The 15928-nt window shown below is 41.3% G+C and overlaps 1 protein-coding gene across 1 annotated transcript in view; it reads left to right on the top strand.

The window, feature by feature from the left end:
* Window positions 1-15928, top strand: part of faf1 (Fas (TNFRSF6) associated factor 1) — a 60474-nt gene that overhangs the window by 14814 nt on the left and 29732 nt on the right. The window contains exons 7-8 of the mRNA XM_035175900.2: window positions 1308-1413; window positions 6517-6603. Of these exons, the coding sequence (XP_035031791.2) occupies window positions 1308-1413; window positions 6517-6603 (193 nt within the window). The remainder of the gene's footprint in view (window positions 1-1307; window positions 1414-6516; window positions 6604-15928) is intronic.

The following is a 15928-nucleotide window of genomic DNA, read 5'->3' on the forward strand; positions in this document are numbered from 1 at the left end:
GCCGATTGGCAGATGCAGAGCGTAATGGACGGTTTAACCAAGTCATTGATGAAGACTGGGCCCGATCCGTTCGCAGCACGGTATGCATGTATACATGGCCTCCACTGTGAGATGGCTACCATCTCAGACCATTGCTTGCACGTGTGTGCTTTCTCGGCCCACCAGTGTTGCATGTTGCTCATACTTTTAGTTCAAATTAAGTATAGGAATTATTACCATTTGGAAACATTTGTTATGATTTAACAGACAGATAAATAGTTGGTTTAGTCATCCACTTTTTCATTCAGGTTGCTATGGTGTGCCACATCGTCTTTTTTTACCTCCGCCAAGGAGGTTGTGTTTTCTGTTTGTCTGTCTATCAATGGGATTATGCAAAAAGCACTGAACCAGTTTTCTTCAAATTTGGTAGAGGGTTGGGGTATAAGCCAAAGAAGAAACCATTAACTTTTGGAGTGGATTCAATCAAGGGGGTGCATCCAGGATATTCTTTCACTTTCTTTAACATTAGAAAATAGGGGGTTCATTGATATTTTTTTTATTTCTCAAGGAATAATGCAGGCATATCTAGAATGCTTATATCTATGTACAGGTGAAATTGTAAGCACTTTGCAGAAAATTACAGTGTACAGGAAATCTGTATCTGATCTCAATACATGTATCTGCTGAAGAGGTGCTGTATTATCATGCACAGTAATATCTCTATAATTTGCTTCAGAATGAAAATAGCTGAATTAATTGCATCATTGTCCACACTCCAGGAACAACTGAAAACTGTTTCCCAAAACAATCTAGCACCAGAAATTTGACTAAATTACTCAGGAGTCACTGGTAAAGGTCAACAACCCCATCAAACTATGCTTATGTGATGAATTGTGTTATTCCTTTATCATTTGTTACGGTTAAATCTTTGTTTGTTAGCTCAGTAAGGCAGATTGCTGGCCCTCCCTGCATTTACTGTGCAGGTGGTCATAGCTGTGGTAGCATGCTGTGCTGAGCGCAGCTCTGGCCAGGCTTGTTAAGACATAACCAGTGAAGTGGGCGACGAGCCCCCTGAGGAGGCACCCACCTCCCTGTGGGCCAGCAGGCTGCCACTAGTTGACAAGTTTCAGCTTGCCCTTTACTCGACTCAGTCGCTCTTAGTAATAATGTTTGTTTTTCTTTGCCGCCTTCTTTTCTTTCTGTTGTGCCATTATTCTGCCTCTCCTCTTTAACATGTCCCTTTTCCTGAATCACTTTCTAGTGTTTTATTTGTTTTATCATGTTCATCCCTGTTTCTCACCATTTTATCTTTCTCCCTCCTCATCCAGTGCTCTCGAAGACTCGTTAAACCAGAACTTTCTGCTGGTCATCAGCCACCGCGAGGCCCAGAGGGACTACAGCCTCAACTTCCCCGGCTCCAGAACCATACAGGAAGTATGACACCAGCACTCATACAGACACAGACCACACAGGACATCAGAAAATCAGTTACAACGACACACACACACACTCACGAAAACTCTCAGTAACTCACCCACAGACTCTCACATACATAATATTATTGTACCTCGTTCTGGTTTCCCGTACCACAGCTTTCATTCCATTTGCCAAACATTGCTAGTCTATCTCAGCCATCGATTCATTATTCATCACAAATGATCACATTTCCGAGCACATAATTACTCTCACAGCTGCGGTCTGGTACAACCCCCTCTTTTTCTCCCCATTCCCCCTACACTGCGTCTTTCTCTCGCTCTCTCTCAGCAGTCTAGGAGGCGGCTTAAATGACTGAACATTGTTTGATCTAGGCATGCGGGAGCAATGGAAAGAGACAGAGTCCATTCATTTCCCTCATCTGAAACTAAGCAGTAGATTTGGCAGCGTATGAAATATTTATAGTTGCTCGTAGTTGACCCAGTGTGAAGCCAGTACACCTCTCTGTCCAGTGGTTATTGCTATCACAGCTGCAAATGTATTTAAGAATGAAGACCATAAAAGGTAGATAGGTAAGAATGTGTATATGTTTGTGCTCATGTGAGTTGAGCCCCCAGGCCGAGGTAGACCTTAGCAGGCATCATTTATTATTCACAGCGGGTAGCCTGCTGTCACAGGTGACAGGAAATAAGCTCCCCAAAGACTGATCATAGCCACTCTTGATTTTACCTCACATGTAAATGAAGTAGTCATCATTTTCACCTAATACCGTATATGCGATTGTAAATATCAGTTTGAAATTTATTCAGTCTTAATGAAGTTGTGCATATTTTAGATTTACGGTTAACCTATGGCCTCTAAAGCCCCTTTTTCACTGGCCCAAAAATCCACTAACACCCATTAACATCCTGCTTTTGTCTGGAATGGGAATGGATTAAATCAGAATTTACTCCCAGGTTAAATGACTCTGCAGCAGACTCAGGTTTTTATTGGCTCCTATCGGCACTTATATAGAAGTGATAATTCCAGGTGAATGTACTAATTTGTCAAGACAGCGAGGTGAGAGACTGCCTCAGTTTTCGTCATGTTGGTGACGTAGAACATTACGCATCGGGAACAAAAAAAAGAAAGGCAAACTCCTCTGCTGGCAATGGGAAAGGAGTCGATTGCCTTTTTTGTTGTGGGTTTACCCTCATTTGAAAAAAAACTGTTTATACATGCTAATTTTGGTGTATACATTTTACATTGAGTTTACCAACTCCCATGCAGCAGTGAAAGGTGTCCGACTCAGTGTAGGTGAAAGTGAAGATTACACTAATAATAATAATCAGGCTACTAGCCAGGCTTGTAATTGTGATAATTGAGCAGATTAGTACAACCAACATCTGAACCAGAGGAGGCAGTTTGCCTCCCCTGGTTTTTTACTTCTCCTCCCTCGCTCTTTGCTTCTTCTCCTCCCTCCATCCTCTCGCCCACTCTCCTCTCAGGCAGATGGTTTTGATGAGCACCCACTGTGAACCTTAAGTGTTTCTGCTGGGATTACAAACACTGGGGAGGGGACCCTGCAGTGTGGGAGGGGGGGACTGTGGACGCAGAAAGGAGGCAAAGGACTGTTGGCTTGGTGGGGGTGCTGTAAGAGGACATTGGGGATAGAGAAGGGACAATATGGGCTTAAACAGGCCTCCATGTTGTGGTCTTTTCCTTACGCATGCTTGTCTTTAGGCATCTCAAGGCCCCCCGCAGTGAAAATGAGGCCCAGAACTTTAACCTGCATAGATCTGGACTCTGTTTGCCCCATGTTGATCATGCTCTTTATATATTTACTCTTTAGCTCTGGAACAGGCTTATTATGTGTTCGGAAATGCAAGGGCGGAATGAGATGCTACAGGTGCAAGTCATTTGGGCGACCTCGGTGATGTTGGAGTTGGGGTGTGAAAATCTGAGATACAAGCTAGAATAAGACACATACAGGAGGTAGAGTTGTGTATTTATGTCATCAGTGGAAGACTTGAGAATGCAACAAAGAAGTAACAGCATATTCAGCCTGACCAACTCCCCTTTCTCCTCATACTGTGTCCACTCACAGACACATATGGACTCCACTACACAGCGCCTTTTTCTCCCCATTCTCCCTTTTGTCTTAGATGAAGACTTGCCGATGGTCCCTGCTTGTGCATATCAATAGGGATAGAGTCCTGTCTTCTTGTTTGTCTTCCCCAAAGGCTCTGGCTTTGCCTTGTGGCTCTCAGGGAACTGCCCTTGCCCCTCCCTTTCTATCCCTCCATTCTCCATCTCTCTCCCAGTGTCCCCTCTCAACCTTTTCTTCTCCCATCTCTGGTGCGCAGGGATGCGTAGACTCTGATTGGCATTACCAGACAAGAGTGTGGGGATAAGTTGCTGGCTAGCTGCTGAGCTAAGCTGGAGAGCAAATGTTTGCCAGGGAAGTAGAGGGTAGAATAGGGATGGCTTCTGGGTCCTGAGCTGTCCGTGACCAGACCAGTTGTCCTAGGGATTTCCCTCTTCTACCCCCCCCCCCCAGGGCTGGTCCTGGGCCCCCATCCCTGCCCTGCAGCTGGGAGACACATAGGAACCAAATGCAGACAGAGCCGCAGAGCTGAAAAATAGAGGGCTGGATCGAAAAAGCAATGAAAGAAAGGCATCTGGTGCCTAGGGGAGATGAAGAAAGAGAGGGAGAGAGAGAGCGCTTGTGACTGTTTAATGGAAACCTTTCCTTCTCTTTGATTTGCTTCCAGCCAGGGATTACAGGCAATTGGCATTTACAATGATTGGATCATTAATTTTGCCGCGAGGTGCACTGCCAGGAGCTCAGCTTCACAGCCAGTGTAGTTAATGTTGTGAATAATACTGGCTTCTACACCTCTGCCTCATCTCAACATGTACAGCTGCAGACAAGCAAGCAGCACTGTTATTTGTCATGAAGACATTTATTTAAATTGTCCTCTGCTGTGGTAAAGATGTTTCCCTTTTACATTTGAGCATCTTTATGTACAAGGTTGATGGATACTTTTCACTGGAGTCTTTTACCATCAGGATCATGTTCTACTTTTTGAACTACCCAGTATCATTTATACACATTATAACATGACTCAGCTCAAACAAGTTTTAACTGGTAATTGTGAATCGGCATTTTCTATGTAAAATTAATTACTTGGAGTCAAGGTTTTAATATAATTGTTTAAATTTGTTTCAGTGTATGTAACCAATGATATGACTGTTTCGGCAGACAGGGGGCAGCATTAGACAGTATTGCTTCCTCTGTGATGGATGCTGTGGACAACACATGCATTGCATTGTAGCTGGGGACTACAAAAAATACTTTGGCTACCTGGAGGTGCTAGGGCAAGGCGTGTTATCCTGTTATTTAGCAGCTATAAATGTCATACCTTGTTTTTCTTTGATATGGTTGCGTCAGATTTTCATGGCTGCGCCATAGTTTTCATATGACGAGCAGACCAGTGTAAATTTCTGTGGTGTAGTTTCAGGTGGGCAGGCGCTGCTGTGTAGCTGTGTTTTCTTTCTGTGGTGAGATCAGGTTAACTTCTGCCAGGTGTGTTTTGCTGTCCATCTCCTCTCTCCTCCTCCTCCTCCGCCTCCGCCTCCACCTCCTCCTCCACCACCTCTTACCTCAACTCTCCCTGTGGTTGGTGTTAGTTTGTTGTTTCTCTGATGCTGCTTTAACCTCTGACTGCAGCCTCTTCATTACTAGTGTTTATGCCTCTCCTTTCCTCCCTTTTCCCCTCTATTCATCGGCCGGCCAGCCGGTCACTCAAATCCCTGTAGTCCGGCTGGTCAAACATAGATATTACACTCTGTAATAACACTGGCCACCCGCTCTGACCCCAGACTGGTCATAGCTTCTCTTCATAAGGATAGGTACCGAGCAGTGTGGGATTTACGATAGAAAGACAAAGGATGGACTGTGCCACTCATTTATTAGTGTTCTTTTATTTTTTTCTCAACTTGTTTGTACTTCAGATTGCTTTGGCTTCGCCAGGCCCAGAACAAAACCAGCAAAGTGGGCGTCTAGTTTCTTTGAAAGATTTATAACTTGGACAGAAAATGTACTGTTTCCTCGATAAATGGATGAATTCAGATTCAAATTTAATTATTTCTTCTGGGCTCTCTGACACCCACATCACTACATATGCACGTGCAAATAGTCTTAATAGAAGAGTGTCAAGGTGCAAGTGCCTGAGCAAAGTCTGCCCCCGCAGTCTTCATAGTTCAGTGTTTTGCTGCCGCTTTCCTGCTTTGCCTGACATTGGCTTTGACTTTGTGTTTGTAGCATTCTTTAAGTTTCCACCTCCATGATCAGCAGCCCTGCATATGCCCAAGGATCCATCTCTCCTCAGTGCTTTTTACAAAGACAGGATTTGGCCCGTGTGCGGAGGGATCTTTGTTCCACAATAGATAGTTTTCTCAGCATCCATGTCCAGCCCTGCGGGCCCAAATGGCAAAATCCTGCCGAACAAATGCACACAATCCATGGCCGCCAGCGCTCAGACGCCGACGGGGCTTTGATCAGCTTCAGCTGGCGCACATCAGGCTGGCGTTAGGGCTTTAAACCAACAACCCACTGGACGGTGTAACACAGCGCTCAGTGGGACAGGCGCTGCTGGCTGCTAACTGTTTAAAAGCAAGGAATGTTATTAAATGATGCAGATACAGCGTCCGCACATCAATGGGAGAAGAGAAATACTGTTCATTTCAGAGCGTGGGGCTGTTGTTGCTGGGCATTAGCAGTGGCATCTGAAGAATGCTGATAACAATGGCTGTCTTTTTTTTCTCCTCCACTCTCCTTTTGACTCATCTCCTCCTTAGTTCTTTGCCTCCATCCCAGTTTTTCTACATGCTGCTGAATGTAGAGTACTTTGATTTAGATGAAATATTTTCCAATTATAATGATAGAAAGACAGTTACTTTTATGGACATGATGTAACTGTCATAATACATAATGATGTAAAATTATAGCGTAGTCTGAGTTGATGTTGATTTTTTTTTTTTTAACCTTTTCCTTCTGATGTGGTGTTTATCTTATTCACGTATGTTGATTACACTGTAATACTTTTTCTTTGTTTGCAGGTGAAGAGGAACATTTCAGACTTGACAAACATCCCAGTCCGGCATCAACAATGGGAGGGATGGCCTGCATCAGCAACTGATGACTCTGTAAGAGACACACAAACATAAAAACCCATTCAAAAATTGAGACTAGGACCAGTAAAGTCGGTATGTTGCTTTCACTGGTTCTTTGGTCTCAGACTTTGGTATTAGAGATACTTAGTACATTAGAATCTATGGTTTACGTACATTATTTTGATGATAATTTCAAAGAGCAGTGGAAACAGTTTGACACTCTGTCTGTGTCTTTGTAATCCATGCCAAAACCATCTGTCAGAAGCATGAGAGTAAGATGTTGAAGCTAATTAAGATGTCAAAGACGGTTCCCATCCTGTGTCCTCTATCTGTGGACATTAAAGCTCACATCATTGAGTCCCGCTGACCTCTCTCATCCCAGGGTCGCTCTTCCCAACTATTCACTCTGCCCACAGTCAAGCTGATCAGAAGTGGCCCTCATACAGAACCTTGAGGAACCTCTGACCCCCTTTGTCTCACCCCTTCTTTGACAGCATATGTGTTCCCATGCTAATTGTAGAGGATGGTTTATCATGCTACATTGAGGAGCTGTTGTGCACACATTCTTCTGTTAACCCCTAGCTAACGTTTTCCTTTTAGATCTATGTGATTGCTGTTTGGTTGGAGTATTGACTTTGTTTCTTTTTTCCAAGTGTTATTATACACGTCCTATTCCAGATACCAATTTCATACCTGGAATTAAAATGGATTTTGGGTGATTGGCTTGCACTCGGTTGAAGCTTGACCACATGAAATTACAGGTGTAAATGCACCCACAGGACACGATGAGGATGGAAACTTAGCTTCTCATATTTTTTTGGTTTTTTTCCTCCTCTCTTGCAAATGAGAAGATGTGACATGAGCTAGACGGAACACTCTGATCTCAATGTAGACACTGGAGACACATATTAAACCAGGTGTAAATGTAATAAGGTTAAAATTATATCTAGTGAGACACATGTTAATGGAAGGTGTAAATGAAGTCAGACTTGATGATGACCCATTTTCTATACACAGTTTATCGGTATTTATCCAGTCTATTCTATGTGTCATGTTATTTAAATTTTTTAAAAAAGTGAATGAACATTTACTATACCCAATTGCAACAGAAAGTGTAGTTAAAATTTTCGTAACACAACGACTGATCTCAGTTTTGAGTAAACATACACTAGTTATACAGCAACAAATGTTCTACTTTTCAAGCTTTCACTTGTTTACACTAACAGAGCTAGCCGCAAATATTTTTTAAAGTGTGTTCAAGTCTCTTTTTCATAATAATTTCATAATGCACACTTTTGGAGTTAATTTTCTTATTTGCCACGGATGAAAGGAAACCATTGAAATATCTAATTAAATGTTTGTCTTAATAATTATTTTCCTTTACAGTCCAAAATAATAAGACTGTCAAGAATGAATATTTAAAGAATCTTTTGTGCAGTCACTTACAACATTGAAAAACACCTATACAGTTGCTTATTCATACAATTATCCAATCAGCCAATCATGTTACAACGGGACAATGCAAAACACCTGGCAGATACAGGTCAGGATTAATGTTTACATGAAGCATCAGAATCAGGAATAATTAGATCTCTGTTAAATGCAACAACCTATGAATTTTTGCTGAGCATGTGCCTCCTTTTATGACCCAAATTTACCATTTTCCAATGGTCACTTCCAGGACAATTATTTACTGTGTCACAAAGCAACAGTTGTCTCACATGAACATGAAAACCAGTTGAGTGACTTTAATTGGCCTCCCCACGCAGACACCACATCTGAGTCCAGTCGAAGACATTTGGGATGTGGTACAATGAGAGGTTTGCATCATGAATGTGCAGCTGACAAATCTGCTGAAGTGATGCGATGCAGTCATGTCAGTATAGACTGGAATCTATTCCATGAAGAGCTGAGTCTGTTTTCAGAGTAATGGGAGGCTCAAGCCATTATTATTTAGTGTTCATAATAAAGTGCTCAGTAGGTGTATATTTTCCCGATGGAATAAATACTTACTTACATCTTAAACATGTCACACATTATTTGGTAGATTTATAGGTGGCGTTAGACTATTCTGGTGTATTTCATTTGTACAAACATGTAAGCTAACCTCTAAAAAGCTTTGAATAATGTAAATAGTTCTGGTCTTTATCTTTGTATTTTTGTGTCCTTGTCATCGGTGAATCTCAGTCCGTCCCCGTAGGTAGCTATGGAAATCTCGGATAGGGATCATGAATAGGTTGCAGCTCATCGTGGCATCACAGGCCCAGTCGGCACCTGGCTAACACACATCTGCAGCACCTGTGTTTCCTGGATGAGGAGATATTAAAAAGCACAGAGACAGAAGTGTAATAATGGCCTCTGCTCTAGCCACCGCTCTCTTATTGAAACGTCTAAAGGTATTAGCAGAGAAAGCCCGGGGCTTGGCCGGCCTAGCAGGCGGGTAGGGAGCCAGTATTAGTGTCTAGCTCATTAGCCCTGTCTCATCTCCTGAGGTTTGGGCCAATAAACATGGCAGCCAGAGGCCCCAGATTACGCTTAGCTCTGCACACTAGCCCCCTTGCAGTGGAATCGATTACTACTTAACTTTGTTTTGCCTTTGAGTGTGTGATATAACTGTGTTTGTCTGCTTTCATTTTCATTTGTGTGTGTATATTTTCATTTGTGTGTTTGTGAATGTGCTTGTCTTATAGTACACACTGTGTCTATGGCTATTTTAACACTTGGGAATAATATAAAAAAGTATGGTTCATACCACTTAACTGGGTATTTAAGAATTTGTTTATATTTGGTTCAAATTGGAAACATTAGTGTTTAGATCCATGTTCAGTTCTAAGACACGATTGGTTACTTCTAAGTTGGATGAGAAGACCAAAAAAATTGTAGACTCTTCCGTCAGTTGTTTTAGTTTTTTGAGGTTATTTCAGTTGTTTAATTGTTGGTTAAATCATGTCCTGTATTGTAAGAGCGTTTTGGAAATGAGTGTGTTTTAAAGACATTCTCACCTTTCAGGGAAACAAGCAGCCATGTGTTGCATCCCCCTCCCTTATACAGTCCACTCAGTGTGTTTCATTGTTTATTGTGCTCTGAATTATTCAAGGCCTTATGGAGAGTTGAAATTGGATCAGGATGGATAATGCTCAAATAGCAGTAAGCGACACATCAGTTTATTCAGAGCACCGTGCTATTGTAAGTGGTGTCGCACTAAGCAATGTAAAAGGAAGTGTAATTAAAGCAGGAGGCGATGGGAGCTGTTGCTCATTTCTCGCCTGGTAGATTTGTTGACCTTGGTCAAATATTAATTTTCTTAGTGTTTATGTAGTGAAGATGAGTCACAACACTGTAAAAACATGAACTACAACAATCAGTTATCTCTGTTACAACACATTTTTAATGCCCATGAACTTCTACATTGTGGATTCTAGAAAGTAAGCATCTAAAACATTGTCCCAGTTTCATTCGTCTTTCTTTTCATTATGTGTGATGCTGGTGGAACATTTACCCAAAGCTGACCTCACACATGAAATTACACATGTGACTCATTTGTCAGCAATTAGAATTTTTCTTGAGCACATTTGTAGGTGCTGTAATTCCAGTGTTCCTCACAGATTAATTACAGGTAATTAGTTTGCACTATTTAGCATAGTAGAGGATCATGTTGGGACTCACTATATTTTTGGTTTGCTTGCTTTGTTGTTTCTGCATCACAACAGTCTTGATAGTTCTCCTTGAGAGATAACTATTCTTGTTGGATTTTAAGGCTATATTAAGGAAAACAATTATTTTAATCTGAGTATAATGTAATATTACAGGACTAAAGATGTAATTAGTCATTATATTAAGGTTAAAGCTGTAATTTAATGAAAAATAAAGTCATAATATGTCAAGAATATAGTCATAATTTAATTAAATATGAAGTCATAATAATACAAGAATAAAGTGATATTAATAAGAAATAAAGTTATAAAATTGTAAGAATATAGTCATAATTTAATGAAACATAAAGGTATAATATTACAAGAATAAAATGGTAATTTAATTACAAATAAACTCGTAGTATTGCAAGAATATATTCATAATTTAATTAAGATTCAAGTAATAATATGACAACATTGGTGGTAATTTAAATAGAAATGACATCATAATATTACAAGAATATAATTGTAATTTAATTGAAAATAAAGTCATAATATTTTGAGGATAAAGTTATATTTTAATTAGGAGAATAAAGAAACACTGTCGGAAATAACTAGCACTTGTATATGTTTTGTTGTCCTTAATTGTTTTGTGAAAGGAAATTACACTTGGTGGATTTTGCCATAGCTAAAATTTTATGGAAGTAATTCTCGTCGATGAAGATAACAGCAATTACTCTTAGCCGTGCTGAAGATGATGACAGAGGTCATGGCAGCATCTGTTTGAGGGGCCATCGTCCTAAGACGTCAACTTCCTGTATTGGCTGAGTCTCTTCCTCTCTCCTCTGCTCCTCCTTTTGCTCCTTTGCCTAAACAACGCAGCGTGGAGAATTTCTCAGAAGGCTTCATTTCATTGGAGCTGTTTTGATTGGCAGTCTGTCTTCCACACCTGTTGGAGTGATTGACAGCCGGTGGGACATCCTTATTAGACCCCCCTCTCATCTCTGAGCCCACCTCCACCACCCTTCCTTCCCTCTTGCCAGTAATTGCTGACATTTATGCAGTGTTTCATGGTGTTTGCTAATGTATTAATGCTGTGGAGCCTCGGAGAGGTGCCTTGCCTTGTAGGCCAGCACCTCCCTCCGCTTCCCATCTGGCATTAATGGAATACTCCTCTACCTGAGATGGGCCTATGCAACCGAGGGTTTATTGAGGGCGGCCTCGTTGTTTCCTTAGCAACAGGGCTCAGCTGTAAGCTCAGGCAGAGCCCCCCCTCTCCCTTGTGTAACTGGCTGCCTTCAGGTGACATTCAGGCAGCACTGAGTTAGTCTATCCGTCTCATTTTCCAAGTTATTTTTTCTTTATGTGAAGCTCCCATCTTGCTGGGTTTAGGGATGTCACGATTTCCAAATTGTACTCAATACCGATACCATGAAATTTCCATGATTCTCGATAACCATTTTGATACCACAGCAAATACCAAAAACAGAATAATACATCTCATTTACTTCAACACACAATCCATAAAAATATTTGAACATACAAAAACAACAGTGGTTATATAGCCTTCGAGTAATAAATAAAAAGAAAAGACTAGTTCTAAACAGAACAGTGGCATTAAGGAAATTATGAGATTTCAGTTATCAGGTATAGCTCAATGACTGTAAGAAAACAGCAGAGGCTGCACACGCTTTACTAACAAACAGACCTATATATTCAAGTGCCTGGGTATGGGTCCTAATAACCTCTGATTAGTATTGGTGTGTATTGCTGAAGTGCAAAGTGAGCACTGGCCAATGAGAGAGCGGGGAGGAAGGACACTCCAACAAGATACTCCTGCATGGTAGAAGGCATCTGGGCCAAATGTGCATCTGCCATAATCCTTAAGTAGCGGCGGTAATAATATTGCAATGGCAGGCTGCATAGCAAAATCAAGAACGTAACATAAATACTAATAGCAAAACTGTGTGCTCAGAATTTCAGTACTCACCAATAAGTAACTGGTACCAATTTAGTACATGTTCTTGAAAACCCCTCCCTACATACTAATAAGGAGAGTTTCATCTTCAGCAAGGCTCAGCCTGGACAAGGTGACCAACAGGTGTTTAGGGTGGGCTGCTCTCTGCCTTCTTTTTGGCCTCTCTCATCTCACTGTTCTTCTCCTGCTCCATCAAAGAGAAAGTGGGCTAAGGTGGTAGTGTGGTTGTGATTGCCGTCAGTGCAGCTGTCAGTAGTAATTATCTCACACTCACAGCCAGACACCTAATCCAAACACTGCCTACACTAGAAAAGAAAAAAAAAACTGAAACACAGAGAGAATGAAGGGAGGGAATGGGAGGAAAAGAAAGGTAGAGAAGGGGAAGAAAGGGTTGAAGGGGAGAGAGGCAAAGAAGGGAGGGGGGGTTAAGCGAGAGAGAGAATTCTTTCCCTGTATCGGCCTCTGAATGCTTCGAGCCTCAATGCAAGTGTTAATTAAAAGAATCCAAAAAAGAAGAGCCAGTTCCTTTGTGTGGAGATGGGGGAGAGGGTCACTTAGGGGGGTTAACCTCACTCCCTCCCCTACCCCCCTTTACCCCGTGCCCTGCGGCGCTTTAGCCTTGTTTCCACGTTTTACCACTGAGCCACCAAGCTGCACTTGTGTACCTCAACATCGGGAGAAGCCGTCGGGTCAAAGTGAGGAAGAGGATTGAGAGGCACTCAACTCATTTTTTTTCCCCTTTCACCTCCCCTCCTTGAATCCATGTCAGCCCGAACCCTCCACGCCGTCTTTGACAGGGGACGCGATCAACTTTATTTATACACTTATTAGACCCTCAAATGAAAGCCTCTCATTGTGAGGAGTGGGGGTAAAGGGTTTATGGGGATCCTCTCTGCAGCCGCTGTTAAGACTCTCACGTTTGATTGCCACTCGATCGGGGAATAGGCAGAATTTATTTAGGGCCATACCTTCACATGCTTCAGGCTCAGTTAATCTTTTTACGGCTCAGTACCTACAACTCTATCCAGGCTTTCGCTTTCAGACCTGGATCCCATCATGTCCTCAACTACCTTAACTTTTATTAAGTCCCAGTTGTTTGTTTTTCTCTTGTCGAAAAACTTCAGCTAACTTACATAAATTTTACTGTTCGAAGATGTTTTTACAATGGCGTATTAGATCCATACAAAATATTTTAAGGTTAAAGTTTTTTAAAGTTGGAAAGTATAAGAAAGTCATAATATTACAAGAATAAATTCGTTATTGAGAAGAAAGTCATATTTCATAAATAATGTAATAATTTTATGAGAAAGAATTCATTATTTTTTCGAGAATAAAGTCGAAAATTTATTTGAAAAAAGTCATAATATTTCGAGAAAAAGAAAATACATTTTTAGGAAATAAGCAGCAAGGAGAACCTGTGCGCACCAGAGTTCCACTCCTGGATCCAAAATGTTGAACCAATCTCATTGTTTCGCAAGAAACGACAAAACTCTTTGCATATCACGCAGATGTAACCATCGACTACTACCAAACATTTCCTCCTCCACAAAGTCTGTGGTTGTTTCCTCAGATTAGAGACAGTTTCTAACACAATCTTTTTAAAGTCCTGACTTTATTATCACTTTATTCTCGTAATATTATGACTTTATTCGAGAAATATCCGATTTTCCCCCTTAAAGTGGTCCCAATACTCTGTTGTAGTTGTTGCTCCATTACTTTATAATGGAGAGAAAAAAGAGAAATTAATACCGTGGGACCAGAGCACTAAATTCGTTAGAGTTGAGTTTGGAGTTAAGTGTTATTCATAGGTGTCCCTGGGACACTGAGCTGCCCTCGCTGTGACACTTGCATAATTCTCATGGTCAAAAGCACCTCTGCTACTAATTGGTAATACACAAGAAACACTATCTCTCTTCTATTATCAGTGTGCACACCTCTGTCATTGTGTCTGGTGTAACTGACGGTTCCTGGCCTCTAGGAACGGTTTTAATTCAGTGAGAAACAAGAGTTGTGTTTTCTTAGTCTGTTTTTATTCCCAACACATTTAACCTTTACAATGAGTAAGATGTGAGGTGCTGTCAGATCCTTTAGAGGTGATGTCACTCTTGGTTTGTTTAATTTCCACATTGCACATCAGTCTAGCCACTGTGTTTTTGGGAGTTTGCTTTGCTTAAGACAACATGGAAGACGAGTACTCATCAGGATATTATTCATTCTCCAACCTTCAGGGGAGATACGGCCTTTCTCATGTGTCCTCTTGGTTACTGAGCTTATGGGAATTTAAGACACTATGGTCAGTATTATAACCAGTTTCATTATATCCCTACTTAACTATTTTTTTTAAATTATGAAATGTTTGTTCCTCTGCTGGCAATCACTTACACAGTTTATTAAATAAACCCATGTAAACAATAACATTTTGGGCTATACTGTGTATTAGAATTAAAGAGACAAATCTCTGTCTGAACCAGACAGAGCCTGAGAGAAAAACTTACTGAGCCTGCCCCGAATCCAACAGGCATTTTTTGAATCACCAAATGTTTGTCACAGTCCGACCCGACCTGTTGGGTCCCAATAGGTCCCCTCAGGCTCGGGTTGGTTATCCACGGTCTAATGTGAATGGATATAGGTCATATCAGGGATAATGAACATGGTAATCAGGCAATCTAATGTTGCATAAACTCCTCCATCATATATATATTTATATATTTTTGTTTTGGGGGAGCCTGACAAAAAAGTCCAGCAAATTAATCACCTGATACATTTTAATACTCCATTGTTTTGTTTAAACACTATGGTATACTCATTTGAACAAAATCTCTGGTGGTAGAAAAATAGATCAGAAAGCCTTCATCTTAGCCACAATTGTTTTTTTAGTCCAAATATGTTGGTCTTATGGCGGCAACTAACTTACTTTCTATTGCTTCAAGGATAAAATGGTGTGAAAAGATGAAAAATCGTAGACACAGTACTTTGTCAGATACTTTGCTTCTTATCAGTGGCAGGTACACAGCGGCACTCACAAGTGAGTCCATGTTGCTGACAAGGTCGAGTGGTTACACTGTTCTCTGCTGTTCCAGAGGCCAGCATGAGGGACCGCTCTACAGAGAGAGAAACTCCCTGCACACTGTGTAGCCCTTTTCAGACTCAATTGGCGTTGCATGTAATCGTCTCCCGATTCAACTGCGTCCAGCTGCTCTTTGTATTCCGTGGCACCTAACAATAGAGCAGATCACAGGACCTCTGCAGGGGACGAGCAGCTTCGCTGCCTCTTATCACACCCTGCCTGCATGGCTGCCCGGCCTGTGTCCTGTAGTTTAGAAGTTCACTCTCCCAGAAAAGTATCTGCATCTGGCCTTTCTGCTCTGCTCCTGACAATTAAAATGTTAATTCATATATTGTTGTGTTACTGTGACAAGTATCAGTGTATTCGGGCTATAAGTCATGGTTATATGTTAACCAGTCCTGCTTTTAAAAGTCACTGTTGAAGGAAATGAACAAAGGTGTGTTGAGTAAAATAACCTTAAGATTTGGTGTTATAAAGTGGCTCTGCATTTATTATATGTTAGGGATCGATCTAAGATCTGGCACAGGGCTCTTTAAAAGTGAGGTATCTTCCATTTCACACTACGTCCTGCAACAGCCTTGCCTGTACTGTTGATGTCCCTCGAGGTCTGAGCTTGGAGTCATGAACTGTAATGAGTCCCTGCTGAATGCTGACATTTTCAGCCCTGGCTACAGATTTAGG

The sequence above is a fragment of the Hippoglossus stenolepis genome, chromosome 14 (assembly GCF_022539355.2).
Source record: "Hippoglossus stenolepis isolate QCI-W04-F060 chromosome 14, HSTE1.2, whole genome shotgun sequence".
Lineage (NCBI taxonomy): Eukaryota > Metazoa > Chordata > Actinopteri > Pleuronectiformes > Pleuronectidae > Hippoglossus > Hippoglossus stenolepis.